At 37.4% G+C, this 24,941-nt stretch overlaps 1 protein-coding gene across 15 annotated transcripts in view; it reads left to right on the top strand.

The window, feature by feature from the left end:
- MAP7D2 (MAP7 domain containing 2) overlaps positions 1 to 23,765 on the top strand; it is a 204,314-nt gene extending 180,549 nt beyond the window's left edge. For all 15 annotated transcript variants that reach the window (XM_007493443.3, XM_007493444.3, XM_007493442.3 and 12 more), the window contains 6 exons: positions 1,326 to 1,430; positions 2,558 to 2,614; positions 4,109 to 4,205; positions 6,400 to 6,586; positions 18,768 to 19,044; positions 22,039 to 23,765. In XM_007493443.3, coding sequence (XP_007493505.1) covers positions 1,326 to 1,430; positions 2,558 to 2,614; positions 4,109 to 4,205; positions 6,400 to 6,586; positions 18,768 to 19,017 — 696 coding nt within the window. In that variant the 3' untranslated portion in view covers positions 19,018 to 19,044; positions 22,039 to 23,765. The remainder of the gene's footprint in view (positions 1 to 1,325; positions 1,431 to 2,557; positions 2,615 to 4,108; positions 4,206 to 6,399; positions 6,587 to 18,767; positions 19,045 to 22,038) is intronic.
- The last annotated feature ends 1,176 nt before the right edge of the window (positions 23,766 to 24,941 follow it).

Raw genomic sequence — 24,941 nt, 5'->3', positions numbered from 1 at the left:
CCCCATTTCATAGTTGAGTTAACTGAGGCAGACAGAGCGTTGGTTAGGTGACTTGCTCTATTCAAGGAACTATTGAACATAGTTCTTCGAAGAAACAAACTTTAAGTTAAATAATGGAATCATAGACTCATGTGTTGAGTGTTAGAAGAAACCTTCAAGGTCATTCACGTTACACTAGTCCAGTGCATGAATCCCCTCTGGAGAATCCCCCAAAGATGATCAATCCAACCTTTTCTAGAATCTTTCCATGGCAAGGAAACTCACTGTCTACCAAAGCAGATTCCCCCTCCTGCCCTGCTTTTTAAATGGTTCCTTCTTAACGTGTATTTAATTCACCCTCTTTGTACCTTCATCCATCAGTCCTACTTTTATACTACAGAGCCATGCAGAAAATGAATTCTTCTTCCTCATGATAACCCTTCATATATTTGAATACTTGAACAGAGTCCCACTTCCTTGACCATCATTTCTCTCCTTCATGCTAAATATCCCCAGCCCTTCAGATATTCTTCTTATTAAGTAGTTTTGCCTTCTCTCAAACTTCCCCTCTAGACATGCTTTAGCTGGTCTATGTTTCTCTTAAAATGAGGATACATGGAACTGAGAGGAATCCTCCCACAGTGTGGTCGGACCCTGATGGAGCACATGTGTAAAACATAACAAATGATTGGTCCAGACCCAGGGATGGAAAGTCCTGGGTTCAAAGCTAGCCCCAGATACTTCCTATCTATGTGACACTAGGCAAGGCACTTGACCCCAATTTCCAGCCCTTAGCACTCTTCTGTCTTGGAAGAGATACTTAGCATCAATTGTAAGACAAGAGGTAAGGGTTTTTTAAAAAATGACTGACCAACAAACAAGTCTGACACAGGAATAGGGGGTCCTGTTTCTCTCTCATATAGTAACATTAAATTGGAAGCAAAGATTACAATTGTATATTTCCCAATACCTCTCACCCTGAAGCATGTTACTTCATCAAGTGAACATTAAATGTTTCACAGAATTTCATTTATGCATTCAACTAATATTTTTAAGAATCTTTGGTATGTGAAGCATTGTGCTTGGGCTATTAAAAGATAAATAAAATGGGGTCCTTGCCTTTAAGGAGCTAATATTGGCTTCATACTAGATTTTTAATCCATGCTGTAAAGATGATGTAAAACCTAAGCCCAGATATTGAGGCTTTCACTTGCTATATTTCTAGTTGTGCTCACTTTTTGGTCTGTGTGGCCATAAAAAAAGAAAAAAAAATTGATAGATGTAAGAACTCCAAAGTATTTTGACTAACAAGCACAAATAACTTGTTCTTTTTTCCATCTTATTAGAAGGTAGAGGCAGAAGTTAAGGCACGGGAAGCAGCTGAACAGCTACGTATAGAACGAGAACAAATCATGATGCAGATAGAGCGGGAAAGACTGGTGAGAAAGAAGGTACGGTCAAGGGATGGGGAAGGACCAGGATGAACCATATGATAAAAGAGAAACATAAGAAAGGTGGGTTGCCTTTCTAAAGGGCACAAGCTCTCTCTTAAGGAGCTTCTCAAATCTTGTCTAGCTTCTACCCAGGAGATGGGGATTCCCAATCTCTTTATTTGTAGGTACCTGCATGCCCACTCCCCTGCTTATCAGGGTGTATCTTGCCTTAGTGGACTGGCTCTGATCAGTGGGTACATAGTCTAAAGAGGTGTTTTTTTTTTAAGAGGTGTTGTTTTTTAATGGTTGGTCATGAACAAGAAGTCTTTGACACTAGGGAAGGGGTAACCTGTTTTTCAGATATTAATATTTAGAACCAAGATGGTCTCCAGGACAGAACATGTGGATTTGGAATCCTGAGTTTAGTCAGAAGATGCGGGTTCAAATTCTAGCTGGAGCAGTTAGTAACTATGTGGTCATGAACAAGTCACTATACCTTTCTGAGACCATTTCTTTACAAGCAGATATTATAGATTTATATTATTTTTTTTCCCTTCCTGTTCCCATAGAGTTGTGAAGAAAATGATATGCAACTTAAATAGATAAAGCAAATTTTGCCTAAGAGGTCCCAATTCCATGTACAATTCTTTCCTTCTATTCTATAATATGTATGGAAATGTTTGCTTTATTTGGTATTTGTTAGGCTCAGAATAAAAAATAAAATGAAATAAAAACAGATTTAAACCCTTACGTTGTCTTAGAATTGATAAATAAGTATTAGTTCCAAGACAGAAGTACAGGCTAGGCAATTGAGTTTAAGTGCCTTACCCAGAGCTGCACAGCTAGAAGTATCTGAGTTCAATCTTGAACCCAGGACCTCTTGTTTCCAGTCCTGACTTTCAGTTCACTGAGCCACTAACTCCGCCCCCCCCAACCACCATTTTTTAATGCTATGCAAATATGAGCTTTAAAATATTTGGTTCTTTTCCTGTTGAAAAGAGGGTTAAAGGTACAGATTCACAGTGTGACTGGAAAGCTCTCTCTCTCCCGTTGACTCTGAGAATATCCTCCTCAACATTATGTCAGATTGTGCCACATTTGTACTTTTGTGTATGCTGGCTCTATTATTTTTTTTTATTTTCCAGAGGATAGATGAAATTATGAGGAGAACCAGGAAAGGCGATGTTTCACCAGAGGTGAAGGTGAGGAATACACAGCATATTATTTTTATACAATGTCTACTAGGTTAAAAAGTTTTGTTTTGGCTTTGAGGTCACAAAGGAAAGAGATATAAAGACAGAGAAAGCATTTATTAAGTGCTCACTATGTGCCAAGCACTGTGCTAAGCACTGGGGGTACAAATATAAGCAACCATGACAATCTGTACCCTCAGGGAATTTATATTCTAATTGGCATGGGGGAGAAGGGGAAGGAAACTGCATAAAGGGGACCAGGAATGTGGGGGAATAGGGTAAGTTTACAGCATCAGGGTATGGAGATGTTTAGGAAGTAGAACAGAGGCCTGATTCTGGACAGATATGGGAAGAATTCATTCGTCTAAGCCCAGGTTCCCAGAGGCAGATTCCAGTGATGCTATGTGGAAGGAAAAAAGGAGGAAGGCCAGAGTACCAGAAGCCAGGTGAGATGGGAAATGACATAAGAGGCATGGAGCCCAGTAAGTTAAGGGAAGAAATGAGAAATAAGTTTAAAGGATTGGTGACTACTAACTAATAAGTATTTGAATCTTCCACCATCATGATTTGTTAGGGAATGCTGAATTAGTAACAAGAAAAGATAAGTTGAGAAGAAGGATCTCAAAGAGAAGGCCAGTGGTCACTTGCTATATGCACAGAAGGAGGTTCCCAATGTGTGAAACTACCAAGGGGGAGGGGGGGAAATATCTCCCTCATCAAGGAAGAAGAAGAAAGAAAGCAGAAACAAAACATGTAATTGATGTTTGTCTTAAGGAGCCTCAGCTCTGCTTTTAGGGCTCACTACAAATGAGCCTCCCTCTACCTTTCCAGTTTTATTTCATTTCCATTCAGGTTATATTCACCTGCCAGATTAATCTCCACCCTGTTCTCTTTTCACAGGCTGTCCCTGACACTTGGAATGCTCTACCTCCCCCTTTGCCTTAACAAATCTTTAGTTTCCATCAAGGTTCCTTTCTTACTATGTTGTCATTTCAGTTGTGTCTGACTCTTTGTGACCGCATTTGGGGTTTTCTTGTCAAAGATGCTAGAGTGGTTTGCCATTTCCTTCTCCAGCTCATTTTATAGATCAGGAACTGAGAATTAAGTGACATACCTAGGGGTCACAGAACTAGCAAGTGTCTGAGACTAGATTTGAACTCAGGAAGATGAATCCTCCCAACTCCCGGCGCTTCCTCTCACTTTCTATATGAAGTCTTTATTGATCCCTGTAGTTATTATCACTGTCTTCCCTCTTGAAATTAGATTGTATTGCTTTAACATATGCCCTATCAATTTATGTATGTATTATATGTTTCTGGTAGATTTCACCTTCTTTGAGGAAAAGGACTTTTATTTTTTATTTAGGTAGACATTTAATAAATGTAGAATTTAAATTAATTAGTAGACAGATGACTGAGCCAAGAACTAAATATGGCATAAAATTTTTGAAGTCCCTTCTCTCTCTGCTGCAAGTTAGTCTTTCATATATTTTGTTTGTGACAGAAGGAAGAGCCTACATCAGAATCTCAGCCCAAACTGGAGACTCGGCCAATTTTGGATGTAGAAAATACACCTACACCAGTTGTACAGAGTAAAGTAGGTGAGTATCAGAATGGCTTTATCCTCGGAATATCCTGTTTTTAGGATATCTATAACTAATAATCATACACTGACCATGGATTTTCTTTTATTGCGGGAATGTCCTTAGATCATCTTGTACAACCTAGTGTGAAAAAGATTTTTCTCTTCTCCCCTCTCCAGCCACCATGCCAGAAACTGTGAGCTTCTTATTGAAAAATCATTGATGTTACAGCACTCATTTATGCCAAAAATCCTTCAAAGTTTTTTTTTAATATAAAAAGCATCTATCTAAAACCCAGACAAGTATGATATGCAATGGGACTACACTAGAATATTTTCCAGTAGAAATGGGAATAAAGCAACAATGACTACTACCATGCTATTATTTGATATAGATCTAGAAATTAAAGTAAGAGCAATAAAAGATGAGAATGAAATTAGAGACATAAAAATCTATAAAGAGGAAATAAAACTCTCCCTATTGGCTGATAATATGGTGCTATACTTGGAAAATATACACTGATAGTATACTCAGAAAATTGATTCTAGGCAGTCAGCAAAGATACTAATCAAGATCAATTAATAACTTCAGCAATATTTCAGGCTACAAAATAAACACTCCAAAACCAACTGCATCAATATATGATTCAATATCATATCAAATCAGTGATTCTAAAGAACTCATTGGAAAATGCTCCCTTCCAGAGAGAAAACTAATGAACTCTTGAGTGCAAACAGAAGCACATTTTTTTTTCACTTTTTCTTTCCTCCCCCCACCTCCCCATGACGGAATTCATGTAGAAACATCTTGCATGAAAATGGGGTGGGGGGGATTGATTTGCTTCTAAATAATAATAATAACAAAATCCAAGAAGCAATAATAGAAAGGGAAATTCCATTCTAAATAACTACCAAATTCATAGAGTATATGGAGATTGCTTGATCTACACAAAAGACTTGTGTAGATTCAACTACAGATCACAATTACAAAATATTCCTTAAAGGGAAGTCAGTGATATTTTTAGTAACTAATAAAAATCAATAATAAAAACAAACAAGAAGCAGCTTACAAAAATTCTGAAAGTTTATTTTGTCCCTCTTCTTCCTTCCTATAAGAAGATTATTGATAATTCTTGGTTGCTCCATACCAGTTATGGGCAACCTAAGATCATAGATTTAGATCAGTGGGACCTTCCAGGTTATCTATTCCAGTGGCATCAGACTCAAATAGAGATGTTTTTTAGTCGTTTTCAGTTAGGTCTGACTCTTTGTGACCCCATTTTGGAGCTTTCTTGGTAAAGATACTAGAATTGTTTACCATTCTCTTCTCCAACTCATTTTACAAATGAGGAAACTGAGGCAAAACAGGGTTAAGTGACTTTCTGAGGGTCAACAGTTAGCAAATAAATGTCTGGGTTAATATACTCAGGAAGAAGAATCTTCCTGTCTCTAGGCCACAAAATCATAGATAAGGATCCTTGTAGGTCATATATTTCTTAGAAAACCATATGTTAACATTATCTATATTCTATTGTACTTTTATTTATTTTGTTAAATATTTCCTAATCCCATTTAATCTTTAATTTGGGTGGCACTTGCATTTGATAGCTCTGATCTAGATTCATTCTACTCATTGTAATAAATGAGGAAACTAGAGGCAGGTAGGTAAAACAATTTGCCCAAAGTTATATACAAGAAAACAAGTTGCAGATGTGGCATTTGAATATTATTCCTATGCTTCCACATCATGTGCTCAAAGGATAGACCCATTTCATTTTTCTTCTTCTCTCTCTCTCTCTCTCTCTCTCTCTCTCTCTCTCACTTTCTTTCTCTCCCTCCCTTTCTCTCACTCTCCCTCCCTCTCTCTCTTTCTTTCAGTCATTTTTCTTTTTTCAATCATTTTCCAGTCTTTTTCTTTGCCTTACAATTAGTGGAAATGAGAAAGCTGCCTCATATTTAGCATGAAGCCTCCTCTGTATATCTTAAGCTCTCTTTACATGTCAGGAGTTGTTACCTGATCTGTTTTCTTCATTTAATCTGAGGGAGATTAGTTAAGAGACCTAATTAACCTGCTTCTATTCCAAGAAAGTTGTAATTTTATCAGAGGATTGAACCTAGTGATCCAAGAGACAATTGCCCTAAAGTTTCTTTGTTTTAATTACTATATGATTATCCTGAGGCACTCTGTTTTTAATCTCTTTTTTCCAAATTAGAAATCAGTGAACTGACCACCTACCAAGAAACTAATGGTGTGGGACCCACTGCTCCTGAAACTATCTCTCAGGATGTCTTCTCTAATGGTCTTAAGCCAGCAGCAGGACTCATCCATCTGGATGCCCTAGATGGGAAGTTGAATAGTCTGGATGATTCCACGGATGAGGTTCAGTCTATGGATGTTAGGTACATGTGTTTCTTTCATACTTAACTCCTGTCTCCTGAAACTGTTGAATAACTTCTGAATTGATTTATTCATTCTACTCCAATGCAGAGACCAGTGAAACCAGTTAAAGTAGCTTTGGATGATATGATAGTGGATTAATACTAATTTCCCTTATTTTACACAAAAAGAGTTTTATCTGACTTGCACAAAATAAGATGCTGATTTTTTTCCAAGACCTTAAGCCCCAAACTTAAGATTAAGTTATGTTATGATCTTCTAGAGCAGCACTATGTGATGCTGTAAAAGCCCAGGCAGGAACAAAAGAGCCCAGGATGGATCCGTTCAAGGGCCTCTTAGGATAGGAGGAGGGGAGAGTCAGAAGTGAAGGGAACAAAAGGCATGGAAGAAACTATGTACCATTGCAAGAAGGGGTTTGGAGCTTGATCAAGGAAGTGATAGCTGACAGAAGGTGGCACTGAAAATCCAGACAGTGGTGTAGAGTGTTGCCAAAAGCAAACAGAAACAGATCTTTATTAGCCACTCATTGACTTCAAGCACCACAAATTAGGGGCAGCTGGGTGGCTCAGTAGCTTGAGAGCCAGGCCTAGAAACAAGAGGTCCTGGGTTCAAATGTGGCCTAAGACACTTCCTACCTGTGTGTCCCTGGGCAAGTCACTTGACCCCCAATGCCTAGCCCTTAGCGCTCTTCTGCTTTGGAACCAATACATAACATTAATTTTTTTTTAAGTTTTTAAACATCATTATATTTGGTCATTTTCATACATTATTCATTGGAAACAGAGATCATTTCTTTTCCTCCCCCCCTCCTGCCACCCCTCCCCTAGCTCACGGGCATTTCCAATGGGTATCACATGTGTCCTTGTTCTGAACCCATTTCCTTGTTGTTGGTATTTGCAGTAGGGTGCTTATTTAGCATCTCTCCTCAATCATATCCCCTCAACCCCTGTAGTCAAGCAGTTGCCTTTCCTCGTTGTTTTTACTCCCACCTTTTGTCCTCTGCTTAAAGATAGTGTTTTTTCTCATAGATCCCTGCAGATTGTTCAGGGACATTGCATTGCTGTTAATGGAAAAGTCCATTACGTTCAATTGTACCACAGTGTCTCAGTCTCTGTGTAAAATGTTCTCCTTGCTCTGCTCCTTTCACTCTGTATCACTTCCTGGAGGTTGTTCCAGTCTCCATGGAATTCCTCCACATTACTACTCCTTTTAGCACAATAGTATTCCATCACCAACATATACCACAATTTGTTCAGCCATTCCCCAATTGAAGGGCATCCACTCATTTTCCAATTTTTTGCCCCTACAAAGAGTGCAGCTATGAATATTATTGTATAAATCTTTTCCCTTATTATCTCTTTGTGGGGTACAAACCCAGTAGTGCTATGGCTGGATCAAAGGGCAGACAGTCTTTTTTGCCCTTTGGGCATAGGTCCAAATTGCCCTCCAGAATGGTTGGATCAATTCACAACTCCACCAGCAATGAATTAGTGTCCCCACTTTGCCACATCCCCTCCAACATTCATTACTTTCCATTGCTGTCATGTTAGCCAATCTGCTAGGTGTCAGGTGATACCTCAGAGTTGTTTTGATTTGCATCTCTCTGATTACAAGAGATTTAGAACACTTCTTCATGTGCTTACTAATAGTTTTGATTTCTTTGGCTGAAAACTGCCTATTCATATCCCTTGCCCATTTTTCAATTGGAGAATGGCTAGATTTTTTGTACAACTGGTTTAGCTCTTTATGAATTTGAGTAATTAGACCTTTGTCAGAGGTTTTTGTTATGAAGATTGTTTCCCAATTTGTTGCTTAGTTACATTGGGTTTTTTTGTACAAAACCTTTTTAATTTGATGTAGTCAAAATTATTTATTTTACATTTTGTGACTCTTTCTAAGTCTTGCTTGGTTTTAAAATCTTTCCCTTCCCAAAGGTCTGACATGTATACTATTCTGTGTTCACCTAATTTACTTTTAGTTTCCTTCTTTATATTCTAGTCCTTCACCCATTCTGAGTTTATCTTGGTGTAGGGTATGAGGTGTTGATCCAAACCTAATCTCTCCTACACTGTCTTCCAATTTTTCCAGCAGTTTTTATCAAATAGTGGATTTTTGTCCCAAAAGCTGGGGCCTTTGTGTTTTCATAGACTGTCTTGCTGAGGTCATTTACCCCCAGTCTATTCCACTGATCCTTCTTTCTGTCTCTTAGCCAGTACCAAATTGTTTTGATGACCACTGCTTTGTAATATAGTTTGAGATCTGGGACTGCAAGGCCATATTCCTTTGTGTTTTTTTTCATGATTTCCCTGGATATCCTTGATTTTTTGTTCTTCCAAATAAACTTTGTTATCATTTTCTCTAATTCAGTAAAAAAAATTTTTGGAAGTTCAATGGGTATGGAACTAAATAGATAGATAAGTTTGGGTAGGATGGTCATTTTTATTATCTTAGCTCATCCCATCCATAAGCAATGTTTTTCCAATTGTTTAGATCTAGTTTTAATTGTGTGGAGAGTGTTTTGTAGTTGTATTCATATAGTTCCTATGTTTGTCTCAGCAAATAGATTCCTAAGTATTTTATATTGTCTTGGGTGACTTTAAATGGAATTTCTCTTTCTAATTCTTGCTGCAGAACTGGGTTGGAGATAGATAGAAATGCTGATGACTTCTGTGGGTTTATTTTGTATCCTGCAACTTTGCTAAAGTTGTTGATTATTTCGACTAGCTTTTTGGTTGATTCTCTAGGATTCTTTAAGTAGACCATCATATCATCCGCAAAGAGTGACAGCTTGGTCTCCTCATTGTCAATTTTAATACCAACAATTTCTTTTTCTTCTCTAATTGCTACTGCTAGTATTTCTAATACAATATTAAATAATAAAGGTGACAATGGGCATCCTTGTTTTACTCCTGATCTTATTGGGAAGGCTTTGAGTTTATCCCCATTGCAGATGATGTTTGCTGAAGGTTTTAGATATATACTGTTTATTATTTTTAGGAAAGGCCCTTCTATTCCTATACTTTCTAGTGTTTTCAATAGGAATGGGTGTTGTATTTTATCAAAGGCTGTTTCTGCATCTATTGAGGTAATCATGTGATTTTTGTCAGTTTGCTTGTTAATGTGGTCAATTATGTGGATGGTTTTCCTAATATTGAACCATCCTTGTATTCCTGGTATGAATCCTACCTGATCATAGTGGATAACCCTTATGATGACTTGCTGGAGTCTTTTTGCTAGTATCCTATTTAAGATTTTTGCATCTATATTCATTAGGGAAATTGGCCTATAGTTTCCTTTCTCTGTTTTTAACGGGCCTGGCTTTGGGATCAGTACCATGTTTGTGTCATACAAAGAATTTGGTAGAACCCCTTCTTGGCTTATTCTGTCAAATAGTTTGTATAATATTGGGATTATTTGTTCTTTGAATGTTTGATAGAATTCATTTGTGAATCCATCTGGACCTGGGGATTTTTTCTTAGGGAGTTCTTTGATGGCTTGTTCAATTTCTTTTTCTGATATGGGGTTGTTTAGGTAGTTTATTTCTTCTTCTTTTAGTCTAGGCAATTTATATTTTTGTAAGTATTCATCCATATCACTTAGATTGCCATATTTGTTGCCATATAATTGGGCATAGTAGTTTTTAATGATTGCCTTAATTTCCTCTTCATTAGAGGTGAGGTCTCCCTTTTCATCTTGGATACTGTCAATTTGGTTTTTTTCTTTCCTTTTTTAAATTAGACTGACTAGTACTTTGTCTTATTTGGTTTTTCAAAACACCAGCTTTTAGTCTTATTTATTAAATCAAAAGTTCTTTGACTTTCAATTTTATTGATTTCTCCTTTGATTTCTGGGATCTCTAATTTAGTCTTCATCTGAGAATTTTTAATTTGTTCACTTTCTAGTTTTTTAATTTTCATGCCCAATTCATTGACCTCTACTCTTCTTAATTTGTTTATATATGAATTCAAGGATATACATTTCCCCCTGAGTACTGCTTTGGCTGCATCCCATAGGTTTTGAAAGGATGTCTCACCATTGTCATTTTCTTCAATGAACTTATTAATTGTTTCTATGATGTGTTCTTTAACTAGCCGGTTTTGGAGAATCATATTGTTTAATTTCCAATTAATTTTTGATTTATCTCTCCATGTACCCTTACTAATTATTATTTTCATTGCATTGTGGTATGAGAAGTTTGCATTTATTATTTCTGCCCCTTTGCACTTGTTTGCAATGTTTTTGTGCCCTAATACATGGTCAATTTTTGTGAATGTACCATGTGCTGCTGAAAAGAAGGTGTATTCCTTTTTGTCCCTATTTATTTTTGTCCACATGTCTACTATAATTTTTCCAAGATTTCATTCACTTCTCTTACCTCTTTCTTATTATTTTTTGGTTTGATTTATCTAGTATGGATAGAGGAAGGTTCAGAGTTCCCACTAGTATAGTTATTCTATCTATTTCATCCTTGAGCTCCTCTAGTTTCTCCTTTAGAAATTTGAATGCTATACCATTTGGTGCATACGTAGTGAGTACAGATATTTCCTCATTCTCTATACTGCCTTTTATCAGGATGTAATTACCTTCCCTATCTCTTTTAACTAAATTTATTTTTACTTTGGCTTTGTCAGATATCATGATTGCGACTCCTGCCTTCTTTTTATCAATTGATGCCCAATAGATTTGGCTCCATCCTCTTACTTTTACCCAATGTGTGTCTACCTTCCTTATGTGTGTTTCTTGAGGACAGCATATGGTAGGGTTTTGGATTCTAATCCACTCTGGTATTCACTTGTGTTTTATGGGTGAGTTCATTCCATTCACACTCAGAGTTATGATTACTAGCTGTGAATTTTCCAGCATTTTGATTTCTACTCTTCATCCTGCCTTTTCTTCTTTCACTATTTCTTTCTACACCAATGTTTGTTTATAATAAGTCCCCCTAGTTCCCACCCATATTTTACTTCCCTTTCTACCCCCCTCCCTTCTTATTCCCCCCTTATTTTCCCCTGTAGTCTTTTTGAAATCCCCCCACTCTCTCCCTCCCTTGTACTGCTTCCCTCCCCACCAGTCCGTTTTTAACCCTTCTACTCCCCTATAGGGCGTAAATCTATTCTCTGCCCCAATAGATTGGATTGTTCTTCTCTCTTTGGGTCAGTTTCAAAGCATGTAAGCTTTGAGTATTTCCTATCTCCAACCTCTTTACCCTTTCTGTGTATCGATGTTCTTCCCCCTTCTGCCATAAACTTTTTGTGACATATAAATTTATCCACATTTGTTTCTTTTCCCATTAACCTCTTTTTTTTTTGCTCTGGTTGTTTATATATATAATATATATTATATATACATACACACATATATATATATTTATGCATGCATATATCTACATACCTATTTATGTCTTGTCCTTTCATCCTATACAGTTTGTCACTGTTCCCTCTAAGTGTAATTCTTCTAACTACCCAGGTGATAGCAACAGTTTTTAAGAGTTACCGATGACCTCTTTTCTTTTAGGGATACATATCTTTTTAATTTATTGAGTCTCTTTAAAAATTTTTTGTTGTTCTTTTATTTTGTTTTTCTTTTCCCCCTCTTTTTTAATTACCTTTTGATGATTCTCTTGAGTTCTGTGCTTGGACATCCAATTTTCTGTTCAGGTCTGGTCTTTTCTTTACAAATTCTTGGAATTCTTCTATTGTGTTGAATGACCATACTTTCCCCTGTAAGAATATAGTCAGTTTTGCTGGGTAGTTGATTCTTGGTTGTAGACCTAGTTCCCTTGCTTTCTGGAATATCATATTCCATGCCTTTCGGTCCTTCAGTGTGGATGCAGCCAGATCCTACATTATCCTCACTGTGTTTCCGTGGTATCTGAATGGTTTCTTCTTGGCAGCTTGTAATATCTTTTCTTTGGTCTGATAGTTTTTGAATTTGGCTATAACATTCCTGGGTGTTGTCTGTTGGGGATTAAATACAGGAGGTGATCTGTGGATTCTTTCAATCTCCATTTTCCCTTCTTGTTCTAGGATATCGGGACAGTTTTGCTGAATAAATTCCGGTAGTATTATGTCCAGGCTTTTTCTTTTGTCATGGTCTTCTGGTAGACCAATGATTCTTAAATTGTCTCTTCTCAAAGGATTTTCTAAATCATCTCTTTTGTGAAAGAGATGCTTCATATTTTCCTCAATTTTTTCATTCTTTTCATTTTGTTTTATAGTGTCCTGCTGCCTTGTGAGGTCACTTAATTCCAGTTGTTGTATTGTGGTTCTTAAAGACTGGATTTCATCCCTGGATTTTTGGTCATCCTTTTCCTTCTGGTCTGATTTTCTTTGAAGGTTGTCTTTCATCCTCTTTACCTTGTCTTTCATCACCTTTGCCTCATCTTTCATCTCCTTTGCCTCATTTTCCAGCTGGTCGATTTTGGCTTTCAGGACACTATTTTCTCGTTTTAGTTCAAGTGCCTCTGTTTCCAGATGACTTATCTTAATTTTTTAGTTCTTCTCCCAATTAATTCTCCCAAGCCACTCTTAATTGTGTTTTGAGTTCTTCCACAGCCTGTATCCAATTCGCTGGGATTTCTGATTTATTGTTTGCTGATCTCTCCCCCTCTGTTCCGTTTGCTGAGTAGAAGCTGTCTATTATAGTTTCTTTCTTCTTTTTCTGTTGTTTGCTCAAATTCACCCCTTCTTTACTCCTAGTATTTGTCTGTGCTCTTGCTCCTCTCATTTTTTTTTGGTTTTGGGGGCTTCTGTCAGTCTCCCCTCTTGGAGCTTTAACAGGAGATCTCTCCTGGTATAGTCTCTGGTGGGGGGGTTGTTGGGTTTTGAGCTTCCCTGTCCTCTGGAGGCTTTTGATTGGATTAAAGTCCAGCAGTCAATGAGAATGTGTGTGGAGCCTGGGCTTCCCTGAGTTCTGGAGACTTTTAATGGGATTAAGTTCAGCTTAGTTGGGCTGGGTGTGCTCTGAGTCCAAAACTTCCTGAAAGGCTGGAGCAAATATGGGGGATCTCCACAGCTCTGGCCAGGCTGCCAGGTCTATGCTCCCTCTGTAGCTCCTTCCCTGCCGTCTGTGTTGGATGCTCTGAACTTGGCCAGCCTTGCTTACAAGGTATGCCCTTCAGACCAGCACCTTTGACTGCCCAGAAGTTCCTGCTGCCACTGGAATCTCAGCAGTGTGGGTGGGAGGGGGGATGGGTCCTGGGACCTTCCTTCTGTCTTCCCCTTAAACCCAAGAGTTCTTGGATTCTGGCTTTTCAGGGGGTGTACCTTTTGAATTAAGTCTAGGAGGAGGGTTCCTTGGCTCTGTCTTGTTGTTAAGTTTGATTTTAAGTCCCCTGGGAGCATTCAGTTTGTGATTGGTTTGGAAAGGTATTCAGAGGTCTGAACTTCTGCTCCTTCTATGCCGCCATCTTGACTCTGCCTCCCTCCATAGCATTAATTATAAGTCAGAAGGTAAGGGTTTTCTTTCTTTTTTTTTTTTAAAGAGAGAGTGTCAGCATAACAGTGGCTAAGGAGATGGTGTCAAGGTCAGGAAGAGACAAACCTACTTCCAAGTTCTGCCTTTGACACACACTGGCCATGTAACCCAGTAAGTCATTTAGCTTTTCAGTGCCTAGACAACTATTTGAAGGCACAGAATCAAGAGAAGGTGCAGATATGCATTCGTAGAAGAATTTTTCTTTCCTGAGAGTTCCTATGCAGTTACAGACCCATTAAAAAAAATAAAGTTGAGGGGGCATCTTGGTGACTCAGTTGATTGAGAGCCAGGGTTAGAGACAGGAGGTGTCCTGGGTTCAAATCTGGTCTCAGACACTTCCTAGCTGTGTGACCCTGGGTAAGTCGCTTAACCCCTGTTGCCTAACCCTTACTGTTCTTCTGCCTTGGAACTAATAGACAGTAATGATTCTAAGAGGGAAGGTAAAGGTTTATAAAAAAATAAAGCTGAGGGAACCAATTAGCAGTATTAATTCTAAGATAGAAGGTAAAGGTTTAAAAAAATTGCTTGCCTTCTCAAAGCTGGGGGGAAGAGAGGGGAGGGAGAATTTGTACTTCAAGGTTTTTTAATGTAAAAAATTGTTTTTGCATGTAATTGAGAAAAATAAAATGTTTTTATTATTATTTTTAAGCCTTTACCTTCCATCTTGGAATTAATACTGTCTATTTGTTTCAAGGCAGAAGAGTGGTAAGGGCTAGGAAATGGGCGTTAAGTGACTTGCCCAGTGTCACACAGCTAGGAAGTGTCTGAGGCCAGATTCAAACCTGGACCTCCCGTCTCTGGGCCTGGCTCTCAATCCACTGAGCTACTCAACTGCCCCCAAAATATGTATTTTTAAAAAGGCCTTAGAAGTTGGGTCAGGGGAGTTAGAGGAAACCTGCTATGTAAGTCTTTAAGAAAGAGGATAAGAAAACATACTGTTTGAACGAGTCTGTGTTTTCTGTCTTTCTGTGGCTTTGTGTCAGTTTTCATTTTTTAAAAGCTTTTCAGTCAGAGGAAGAAATATCCTAAAACTGGCCTTGGTTTTTCTCCTCCTGTCCTTTCTTTTCTTTTCTTTTCTAATATTTATTTATTTTTAAATATTTTCCCATGGTTACATGATTCATGTTTTTTCCTTCCCCCCTCCTGGAGCTCTCTTTCTTTAGTATTAAGATAGTTGGCTAGGAGTGCAGATTTCATGAGTTTTGTAATACAGATTATTCAAGGCCTTCCCTCTGTTCTAGTATTAGAAAGATAATTACTCTTAGCAGAGCTTTTCATACTATTCCAAAACTGGCTTTGGGTGATTTTAAGAGGAAATAATGGAAACTGAGATTTTACTTGTTAAGAGATTTTATTAGGGATATTAAGGTTAGGGTTATCCATTACTTTGATGCCTGACAGCATCCATTCAGATTCATTAACTATAATCAGCATTCTCTGGTCTTTCATCGGACCATTTCTTTCTATTCAGGTCATGGATGTAGAGATGGTAGGCACCTGAAAGATCATGGAGTCTGTACATTTCAGTTTACAAATGAGAATAATGAAGCCCCAGGAAATTTAAGTGTCTTGCCTATGATTCCACCATAATAAGCACCAGGGGTAGGATTTTAATCTACATTTTCTGACTCCAGAGCCAGTATTCTTCTCACTAACTCACATTGCTTCTCCAAGGAAAGATGTTAGGAAAAGAACAAACATTAATTTAGCACCTACAGGGTTCTAAATGCCATATCAAGTGTTCAGGGAGATATTAAGGTCCATACTTTCATGGAGCTTACTACATAGTCTAGTAGGGACTAATGCTAATAGCCCAAATATGCTAATTATAGATATTTTCAAAGTGCTTTCATGAAGTTGTTACTGATAAGGTCAGCGAAGTCATTTATTACATACTTGTTATATGCCATTGGAGGGAGGGAAGAAGAGAAGGGGAAGGAAGGAAGGAAGGAAGGAAGGAAGGAAGGAAGGAAGGAAGGAAGGAAGGAAGGAAGGAAGGAAGGAAGGAAGGAAGGAAGGAAGGAAGGAAGGAAGGAAGGAAGGAAGGAAGGAAGGGAGGAAGGAAGGGAGGGAGGGAGGAAGGGAGGGAGGGAGGGAGGGAGGGAGGGAGGGAAGAAAAAGAAAAGAAAGGAAGAAAGGAATGAAGAAAGAAAAAAGAAGGAAGGAACAAAAGAAGAAAGAGAAAGAGAAAAGGGACAGAAAGGAAGAAAGGAGAAAAGGAAAAGTAAAGAAAGTAAACTCATCCCTTCATGGAAGAAATATAATGCAAGTAACTGTGTTACATACAAAATATATACAGATTAGGGGCAACTAGGTAGCACAGTGGATAGAGAGCCAGGCCTAGAGGTGAAAGAACCTGGGTTAAGATCAGCTTCAGAAACTTCCTAACTGTGTGACCCTTGGCAAGTCATGTAACTCCAGCTGCCTAGCCCTTACCTCTCTTTTGCCTTGGCATTGATTCCAAGAGAGAAGGTAAGAGTATATTTTGTGTGTGTGTGTATACATACATACATATTATATATGTGTATATGTACATACACAGAGTAGATAAAAATCATCAGACGGGAAAGGGATAAGCAGCTGGGGAGAAATACCTCTCCTGTACAAGGTGAGGTTTGAGCTGAATCTTGAAGGAAAAACCAGAATTCCAAGAAGTGAATGTAAAGAGGGAGAGCATAAATCATGGAGGACAGTAAATTTACTGGAGCTGGTAAGCAATTCTATCTGGGTTATCCATGTACATTTATATATTTTATTTATACATGTATATATTTTGCATGATAATTCATATAAAACATTTCCATGTTGAACATTTCTTAATGCCAAACAGAACCCTGATTCTGAAGTTAATAGCCCACATTGAGCATGGGTGTGTGTGTGAGAGAGAGAAAGAGAGAGAGGGAGAGGAGGAAGAGGAGTAGAAGTAGTTTTCTTAGAGGAAGTTTATTATCTTATTTTTTAACGTTTATTTTTAAAATCAGAGTGTCAAATTTTCTCCCTCCCTCACTTTCTCCCAGCCCTCCCTGGTATGGAGTAAACAATTTGAAATAGATTTGATATGTGTAATCATGTAAAATATTTTTTCACATTAGTCATTTTGTGGATGAGAATAGATATATATATATATGTATATATATATATATATTCTTTAAAATTACATTGGCATCTGAGTGGAGGATGGCCTGGAATATGGAACTACTTGAGGCAGTAGTCGAGGTGAGATGAGGTCTTGAATTAGGGTTGTAGTAATATTGATTGGAGAGAGAAGATGGAAACTTAATGATGTGGCAATAGCTTGGATATGCAGGGTCAGTGAGGGTAAGGACCCAGGGATGCCACCAAGGCTGTGGGCTTTTATAAGAATTTTGAAAGTGGGAAGAGAGGGTATTGGGGGAGAGCAGTTATATGAGTTCTATTTTGGACACGGACATGTTGAGTTTAAGATGCCTAGTATGAGATATCCAAAAAGCAGGAGGAAATGCATGTCCAAGCTCAACATAGAAAGTAGGGCTGAATATGTAGACAGGGGAATTGAACCTGTAGGAGTTTAGGAGATGACCAAATGAGATAGTAAAAAGTGAAAAGAGAAAGGGCCCCAGCAGAGACTTTGGGGACACCCAGAGTTTGTGGGAATGATAAAGAGGAATACTGAACAAAGAAAAATGAGAGTGGTCAGACAGATAAGAGGAGAATTGGAAAAGAATACTCAAAAGAACCAAGAGAGGAGAGAGTATTCAAGTGGAGAAAGTGATCAGCAGTGTTAGGGTGTGCATAGAAGCCAGAGAAAGTCAGGATTAAGAAAAGGCCATTAGATCTAGTGATTAAGAGATCATTGGTGACTTGAGAAGGCAGGGTTTCAATGAGTTAAGAGGCCAAATTGGAAAGTGTCAAAGAGACTAAAGTTGATGGCTTTCTCAAAGGGCTTAGCCATAAAGGGAAGAAAAGAATAAAGGTCATTGAGCATAAGGTGCAGTTGTCAGCGGTGACTTTCTGGAGGAAGGTGGTATTTGACAACCTTAAAAAAATAAATAGGAATTCAACAGCAAATTGTTGGGAAAAGAGTGTTCCATGTACCTGTAATAGTGAAGAAAAAGACAGATTCATATAAGTACAGGGGTTAGAAGCATCTAGTTTGGCTGAAATATAGAATGAATGTTTGGGGGTGGGGGTGTGGATAGGAGAGAATAAGAGATAAGACTGGAAAAGGAAAGGTAGTACCATATTATGGAAACTCTTGAATGCCAGGTAGATCAGCTTGGCCCATGTAAATCAGAGAACTCCTATGGGCAAGAAACATAAATTAGACTCTACTATCAGATTTTTATTTTCTACTGTGAGCTAAATGAGAAAATAATTATTCACTTGGCAGCTAACTTTGCTGGTATATGCTATAAATAAGTTAAGTGGGATGGACTGCCAGTGTTATTGGCACCATATGAAACTGACCTCTGTCAGCCCTCTAGATGAGGGGAATTCAAGTGCCAAAGCAATGGGAACAATTGTCACATATGCACAGATATCAAACTCCCTTTTGAAGATTTAGCTTTAGTTTTTTGGTTTTGCTTTCTGTTTTGGCTTTCCAATGACTTGAAATGACTTGCTGCCCACCTTTTCTAAAAGAACATGAGCAAAATATGTAAGAGGAAAATTAGAATAAAAGATTTAAGCAGTGGAAAAAAAGAACAACTCTCTCTCTCTCTTTTCCAGTCCAGTTTCAAAAGAAGAACTTATCTCCATCCCAGAATTCTCACCAGTGAATGATATCATTCCCGGTGTTTCTTTGGAACAGAATGGAACCAGCAATGCCAAGGCCATTGAAGACCTCTTAGATTTCACAGGCCCCCCACCTTATCCCAAGAAATCCAGTGAAACCCTTGCCATAGATGACTGTAACAAAAACTTGATTGAGGGATTTAATAGTCCAGGACCAGAAAATACACTTAATACAATATGTTGATGAATACAATATGCTATAATGTAAAAGGTACAGTATTTTGATGGCTCTCTATAGTGGGAACATTTTTAAATTTTCTTTTTCTTTTCCCTTCCCCCCCTTTTATCTCTTTACTTCCTTCTTTTTTGCTTTCCCCCTTCTTTCTCCTTCTTTCTTTCTGTCTTTTTCTCTTCCTTCCTTCCACCCTTTCTTTTTTCCTCTTTCCCCCCAATATTTACCCAGGATGAAAGTATTGCTATACTTTCACATTCACAACCCTTCTCTCACTACTCTTCTGAATAGAACATAATAAATAGAAATAGCTCAAAGTAAAGCAGATCACCCAAATCACTGCTGTCAAACTCAAATAGAAATAGATCCCTTCCCTGAAAGACCACATATTGACTTAAAAAACCACAATTAACATTATCTATATCATATTATTTTTTTATTTATTTTATTGAACAGTTACCAATTACATTTTAATTTGGTTCAGTAGACAGCTCAGCCCCTTATAACTTGGTCTCAAGTCTGACACATGCCCAAGACAAGCAGCAAAGCCTGGGACCAAAGCCCAAAGCTCTAGATTACTCAGGTCTAGTTGTTCTGTTCTAGCAGACTGCTTTTCAAATGTTTTAGGATTTTGGTTTTTTTAAATCACATTTCAGTCAAATTTCCTGAATACGTGTATCTTGTAAAGGGGACATTTTCCACTTATATATTTAATTTATTTATACATATGTGTGTATTTTCTATCTGGGATGTCAGAAATTAGAAAGGGTAAGTATTTTGCCCATATCAACCACATGAAAGTCACAATTAATGAAGCATTTGGCTCAGACTTTGGAAAATTTTTTTGGATCCAAAAAAGGTTTAAGTACTTCTTTTTATGTAGAAAACCTGAAAAGTTGATATGAAACTGACAAAAACTTAAGAGCATCTTGGGGTAAAAGAAAGATGACTTTTTGCCTGTTAAATATGGAATTAGAGATGACAATAATTTAATTTAGTGTATATGGCATATAATTTCATATTTTATTAATATGTAGCTTTAATTCTCCAAACAGAATGTTGAAACTTTTCCATATTAAATGAATCAGTTAAATAGTTTCTTGTTTAAAAAATAGCAACTTTAATGAAATCTCTTGTTTAAAGTTTTTCAATGCTATTTTACAAACTGTGGAGCTTTTTTATATTCCCTAGAGTTCTGAGCTTAAACTTTTAATTCATTTAGGAAGTTAAGTTAAAAGAGAAATGCTAAATAGCTTTTATAATTAGTGTTATTATTTCTTCATTCTCCCCTGAAGCTTTGGAATACCATTCCACTCCAGTATTTCAGATGGAGGTAGTGAGAATTATCAGAAATTTTGGACAGAGGTGAAAGTTCAAAGTTTCTGAAAACAGTAGAGCAGGAAAATTATGTGACACTTAGGTCAAGTATAAAGTAATTTTGAAAATACATTGTTATAGAGTCCAGGGTTCAAATCATCAGCACTTCCTAGCTCTGTGACCCTGGACAAGTTAATTAACCCACATTGCCTAGCCCTTACTGCTCTTCTGCTTTGGAACCAACACACAGAATTGATTCTAAGGTGAAAGGTAGGAGTTTAAAAAAGGAAAAGAAAAAACATCGTCATTACCAGGTTAAAAACTTGACTTCACTCCTTTCAGAAAATGTTTTTTCCCCTTTTGTCATGGTGTATTACCATTTACTCTTTTCTAAATAAACACCAGAGTATATATATCAGCATTCTACACCAAACTGGTCTCATCTTCACAAGCTGTCGTTTTCTACAAAACCATAGTGATCCCATTTAGAAAACACTTTTTGGAATTTGCTTCCCTTTCCATTTTTTTAGCATCTTGAGTTGAGACTCAAACAACACATCGTCACTTCACACAAGAAAGAATACACCTCCAGTTTCTCACGTGACAGGCCATTTTTATATTAAGTTAAATATTTTCCTAGGTGCCCAAAAGAGGAGGAATATTTCCCCCATCAGTATATTTCAAATCTTTTAGGATATTTGAGTTAAACTTGACCATAACATAAAATTTTGACTTCATTAGCTTCCTTTCAGAAGCTTTTTTTTTAGCATCCTCTTCTGTTAAAAAAGCATATGTGTGTGTCTCTACATATACACATAGACACATATACATGCATACATGCACACATATAATAGAAGCACCTCTCTCCTCTAAGTGGGGGGTTGGGAGAGGGTGGGCACTACAGAGATGGAATTCAGCATAAATACATGTTGTCAGACATGATCTGTATATTGGTTGTTTTGCTTAAATGTTATCTTTGTTACAAGGAATGATTGGTTCAGTGGGGGAGATAGAATTCGAGGGAGAATAGCTAGTATTTTTAAAACCTTATAAAATAGAAGTTAGAATATAGAAATACATAAATATAAAATATCTAAAACCTATTACAGTTAATTAAATATTTAATAGTATAACATTTTGAGGGAAAAAGACACCCCAATGTCACTTAATTTAGGAAAATATTTATATACTTTCAGCTCTGTATATGTTATCCTCAGTCCATAGGACTTACAGCAGGAAAAGTACCTTAGAAATCATCTATTCCAACAGCTTGTTTTCCAAATAAATAGACCTTAAAATAAGGTTATGCAATTTGAGCAAGTCCATGCAAGCAGGAAAAAAGACAGGGATTAGGAACCAGGTCATCTGACTCTGCTATTTCTTTCTGATAGATAGACCTCACTGCCTCCTCTAGCAGAAACCTTGAAAAGTAGTACTTAGAGATGAACAATATACCCGTGATAATGTCACTAAATGATCTCTCTGCTCATATGTTTTCATTAAAGAATTAACTTGTTTCCAAATTCTTGTAATTCATTTAAAAGCCAAGCAGGAGTGCCACTTCTGAGGAAGAGTCAGGAAAGCAATTATCTTAGGTAGTAATTTCAAAGAGAGATAGAGGTAAAGGGGATTTGGGGTCATAAACTTAGAAGTAATGAAGTTTTGTTTAGTTGACATTCTTTTGATTGTTTTTTTTTTTCATTTTTGAATTGACAGAGGTAGTATATGATGGAGGAAATACAGACCTGTGATGCTGCTGGCAGTAAAATATGAACTGTTTATCATCTGAAGAAGCTTCTATAATCCTTGACTACTGGATTCCAATAATCAGAGCTGAATGTACTATTATGTCTTCTCAAGGGTATATGCCCCTAAACTGGCTTTAAAAAAAAAAAAAGAAAGAAAAATGTAAAACTTGACTCTTAATCTTTGATTAGTTTCAGGGAAGCTTCATTGCGCTGAGTATTAAAGCTTTGGCTACCGATCAAGTACTTAAGATATTATCCTAATCATTATCTGAAGAGCATCAAAGACTTCAACTTGTCAGTTCACTTTATAATCATTCTTCCTAAGTTGGGTCACAGAAATATGTAGATGTCTTTTCTTGTAAATACACTTAACATTACCACATTTACCTGAAGGTCACTTAAAATACCCTGGACATGAGCAGCATGCCTGTCCTTATCTAAATGGGGGAGGATATTGAAGAGATTACTTCCTCCCATATTCCCTCCCCCACTCTTTTCCCCTTCAATCATGCTTTCTTTTTTTGAAGGCTTTGAAATGAGTTTTCTTTGAGGAAATACAGCATGTTAACTTTAGAAGCCCCTCTGCCATTAAGTTTAGCCAACTGAAAACTGATTGTAATGATTCTCTTAAGAAATTGTTTTAAGAAATCTATTTGTCCAGTGAGAACGGTACCTTCTCACAGTGAATCCCATCTGCCTCTGAAGTTGGATTGTAGCAAGTTAATTTTCACATCATGCAATTGTTTCTAGTTCTGACCACAGTTTTCCTGGGTTATAATTGATGTTTAGCTTGGATTTGTCTAAATGTATCCTGACACAGGTAGCAAATACAATTATTTCCGGTGATGGTAATGGTGGTGGGTTCTTGTTTGGTTTAGTTTTGTTTGTTTTTCCCTTCATCCTTGGATTATGTCTCTCTGTCCACTGTTAGGAAAAAAGTAAATCTAAACATTTCATTGAAAACTCTACTACTCTAAGACACTGATGGGGTCCCAAAGGGGCACAGTATTTTCACTTGTTTAATGACATCAACCTATGGAATGTGTTGAAACATCTGTGGGAAAATTCCCACAGGACCTTATCATTTATAAACATTGTGCCATACAAAATGCACTTTGGTTCATTTTATTTCTTTCGGTGGAATGTAACCCTCAAACTTCATCATTCTTTTCTTCTTTGAGGCCTTGTTAATCTAGTACTTCAAGGGACAAGAGAGACCAAGAATTTTAGCAGATGTGAGCAAAAAGTGGGAATGTTGATCATGTAAGGAAGTCGATGGAATGCCGAGGTCTCAGTAGTAACCTTGTCCCTGTGCTTTGAAAACCAGCAATTGTTTAAGAATTCAATAGCTAAGTATTCTGTGTGTATGTTTTTGTATGTACATATAGATGTATGGTACATATATGAAATAAAGTCCATGCCCACCATGATGTAGTTCCATTTATCTTGGTAAATGTATGAAGAATCCCATTTTTCCAGTGAGTCAATAGGCCCAGATGAGGAAGATGGTCCTGTCTTCTGAAGGAGTCTTTCCCCTCCTTTCCTCATTGCTTATTTTGCTGTGATATATTGTTCTTGAGAGATGCCGCTGAACATGTTTTACTTGGCCAGTACTACTGTATACTGTGGAGATTCTTCCTTTGCATGACATATGTAGCATGTTGTAACAGTGAAATACATTTTCATTTGATCAGATTTAATCTGCTTACTAGTATTTTGTTCTGTGTTCCTTACAGGAAATAGCTGCCACTTTTTTCCCAACACATGGTGGAAATATATGTTCCAATATATGTTATTTCTATGTTACTGTTATTTCTGGACTTCAGCATAGAAGAAACAAATGATTCATTCCCTTGTCATACTTAGGCATTTAACATTATTTTTTATCAGTGTTAGAAGAACAAATTGAAGGGCAGCTAGTTGGTACAGTGCATAGAGTGCCAGGCCTGGAGTCAGGAAGACTTCCTGGGTTCAAGTTTAACCTCAGATACTTCCTAGCTATGTGATTCTGGACAAGTGACTTAACTCTGCCTAGTCCTTGCTCTTCTGTCTTAGAGTTCTTACTAAGAGAGAAAGTAAAGGTTTGGGGGGAAAAAATTAAAAAGAGAACAAATTAGGCAGATAAATGGATTGAATGGTAAGCTCTCAACTGACAATAATGAGCCCCAAAATAACAATAACCAACATTTACATAGCGCTTTAAAATTTGCAGTGTTCACATATACATTGATGGATCCTCCCAACAACCCTGTGAGGGTAGGTGCTGTTATTATCCTTATTTTGTAGATGAGAAAGCTCAGACGTGAGAGCATTAAGTGACTTGCTGGGAGTCATACAGCTAGTGCCTGAGGCAGAATTTAAACGCAGGTCTTCCTGACCCCAAGTCCCATGCTCTATCAAATATATCACTTGTCTGCCTCATCAATTCAGAACCCACTAATTTTTTTCTTTTCTTTTCTTTGTTTCTTTGTTCCTTCCTTCCTTCCTTCCTTCCTTCCTTCCTTCCTTCCTTCCTTCCTTCCTTCCTTCCTTCCTTCCTTCCTTCCTTCCTTCCTTCCTTCCTTCCTTCCTTCCTTCCTTCCTTCCTTCCTTCCTCTCTTTCTCTCTTTCTTTTTATTTTTTTTAATTTGGAAATTTTTATTTAATTAACTAATTTAAAATATTTTTTCCATGGTTACAAGATTCATGTTCTTTCCCTCCCCTCCCCCCACCCCTTCCCGTAGCTGACATGCAATTCCACTGGGTTTTACATGTATCATTGATCGAGACCTATTTCCATTTTATTAATATTTTCACTAGGGTGATCATTTAGAGTCTACGTCCCTAATCATATCCCCATTTACCCATGTGATCAAGCGGTTGTTTTTCTTC

This window comes from Monodelphis domestica, chromosome 4 (genome assembly GCF_027887165.1).
Source record: "Monodelphis domestica isolate mMonDom1 chromosome 4, mMonDom1.pri, whole genome shotgun sequence".
NCBI classification, from domain to species: Eukaryota; Metazoa; Chordata; class Mammalia; order Didelphimorphia; family Didelphidae; genus Monodelphis; species Monodelphis domestica.
The sequence above is the reverse complement of the archived record's forward strand: the minus strand, read 5'-3'. Positions and strand labels throughout refer to the sequence as shown.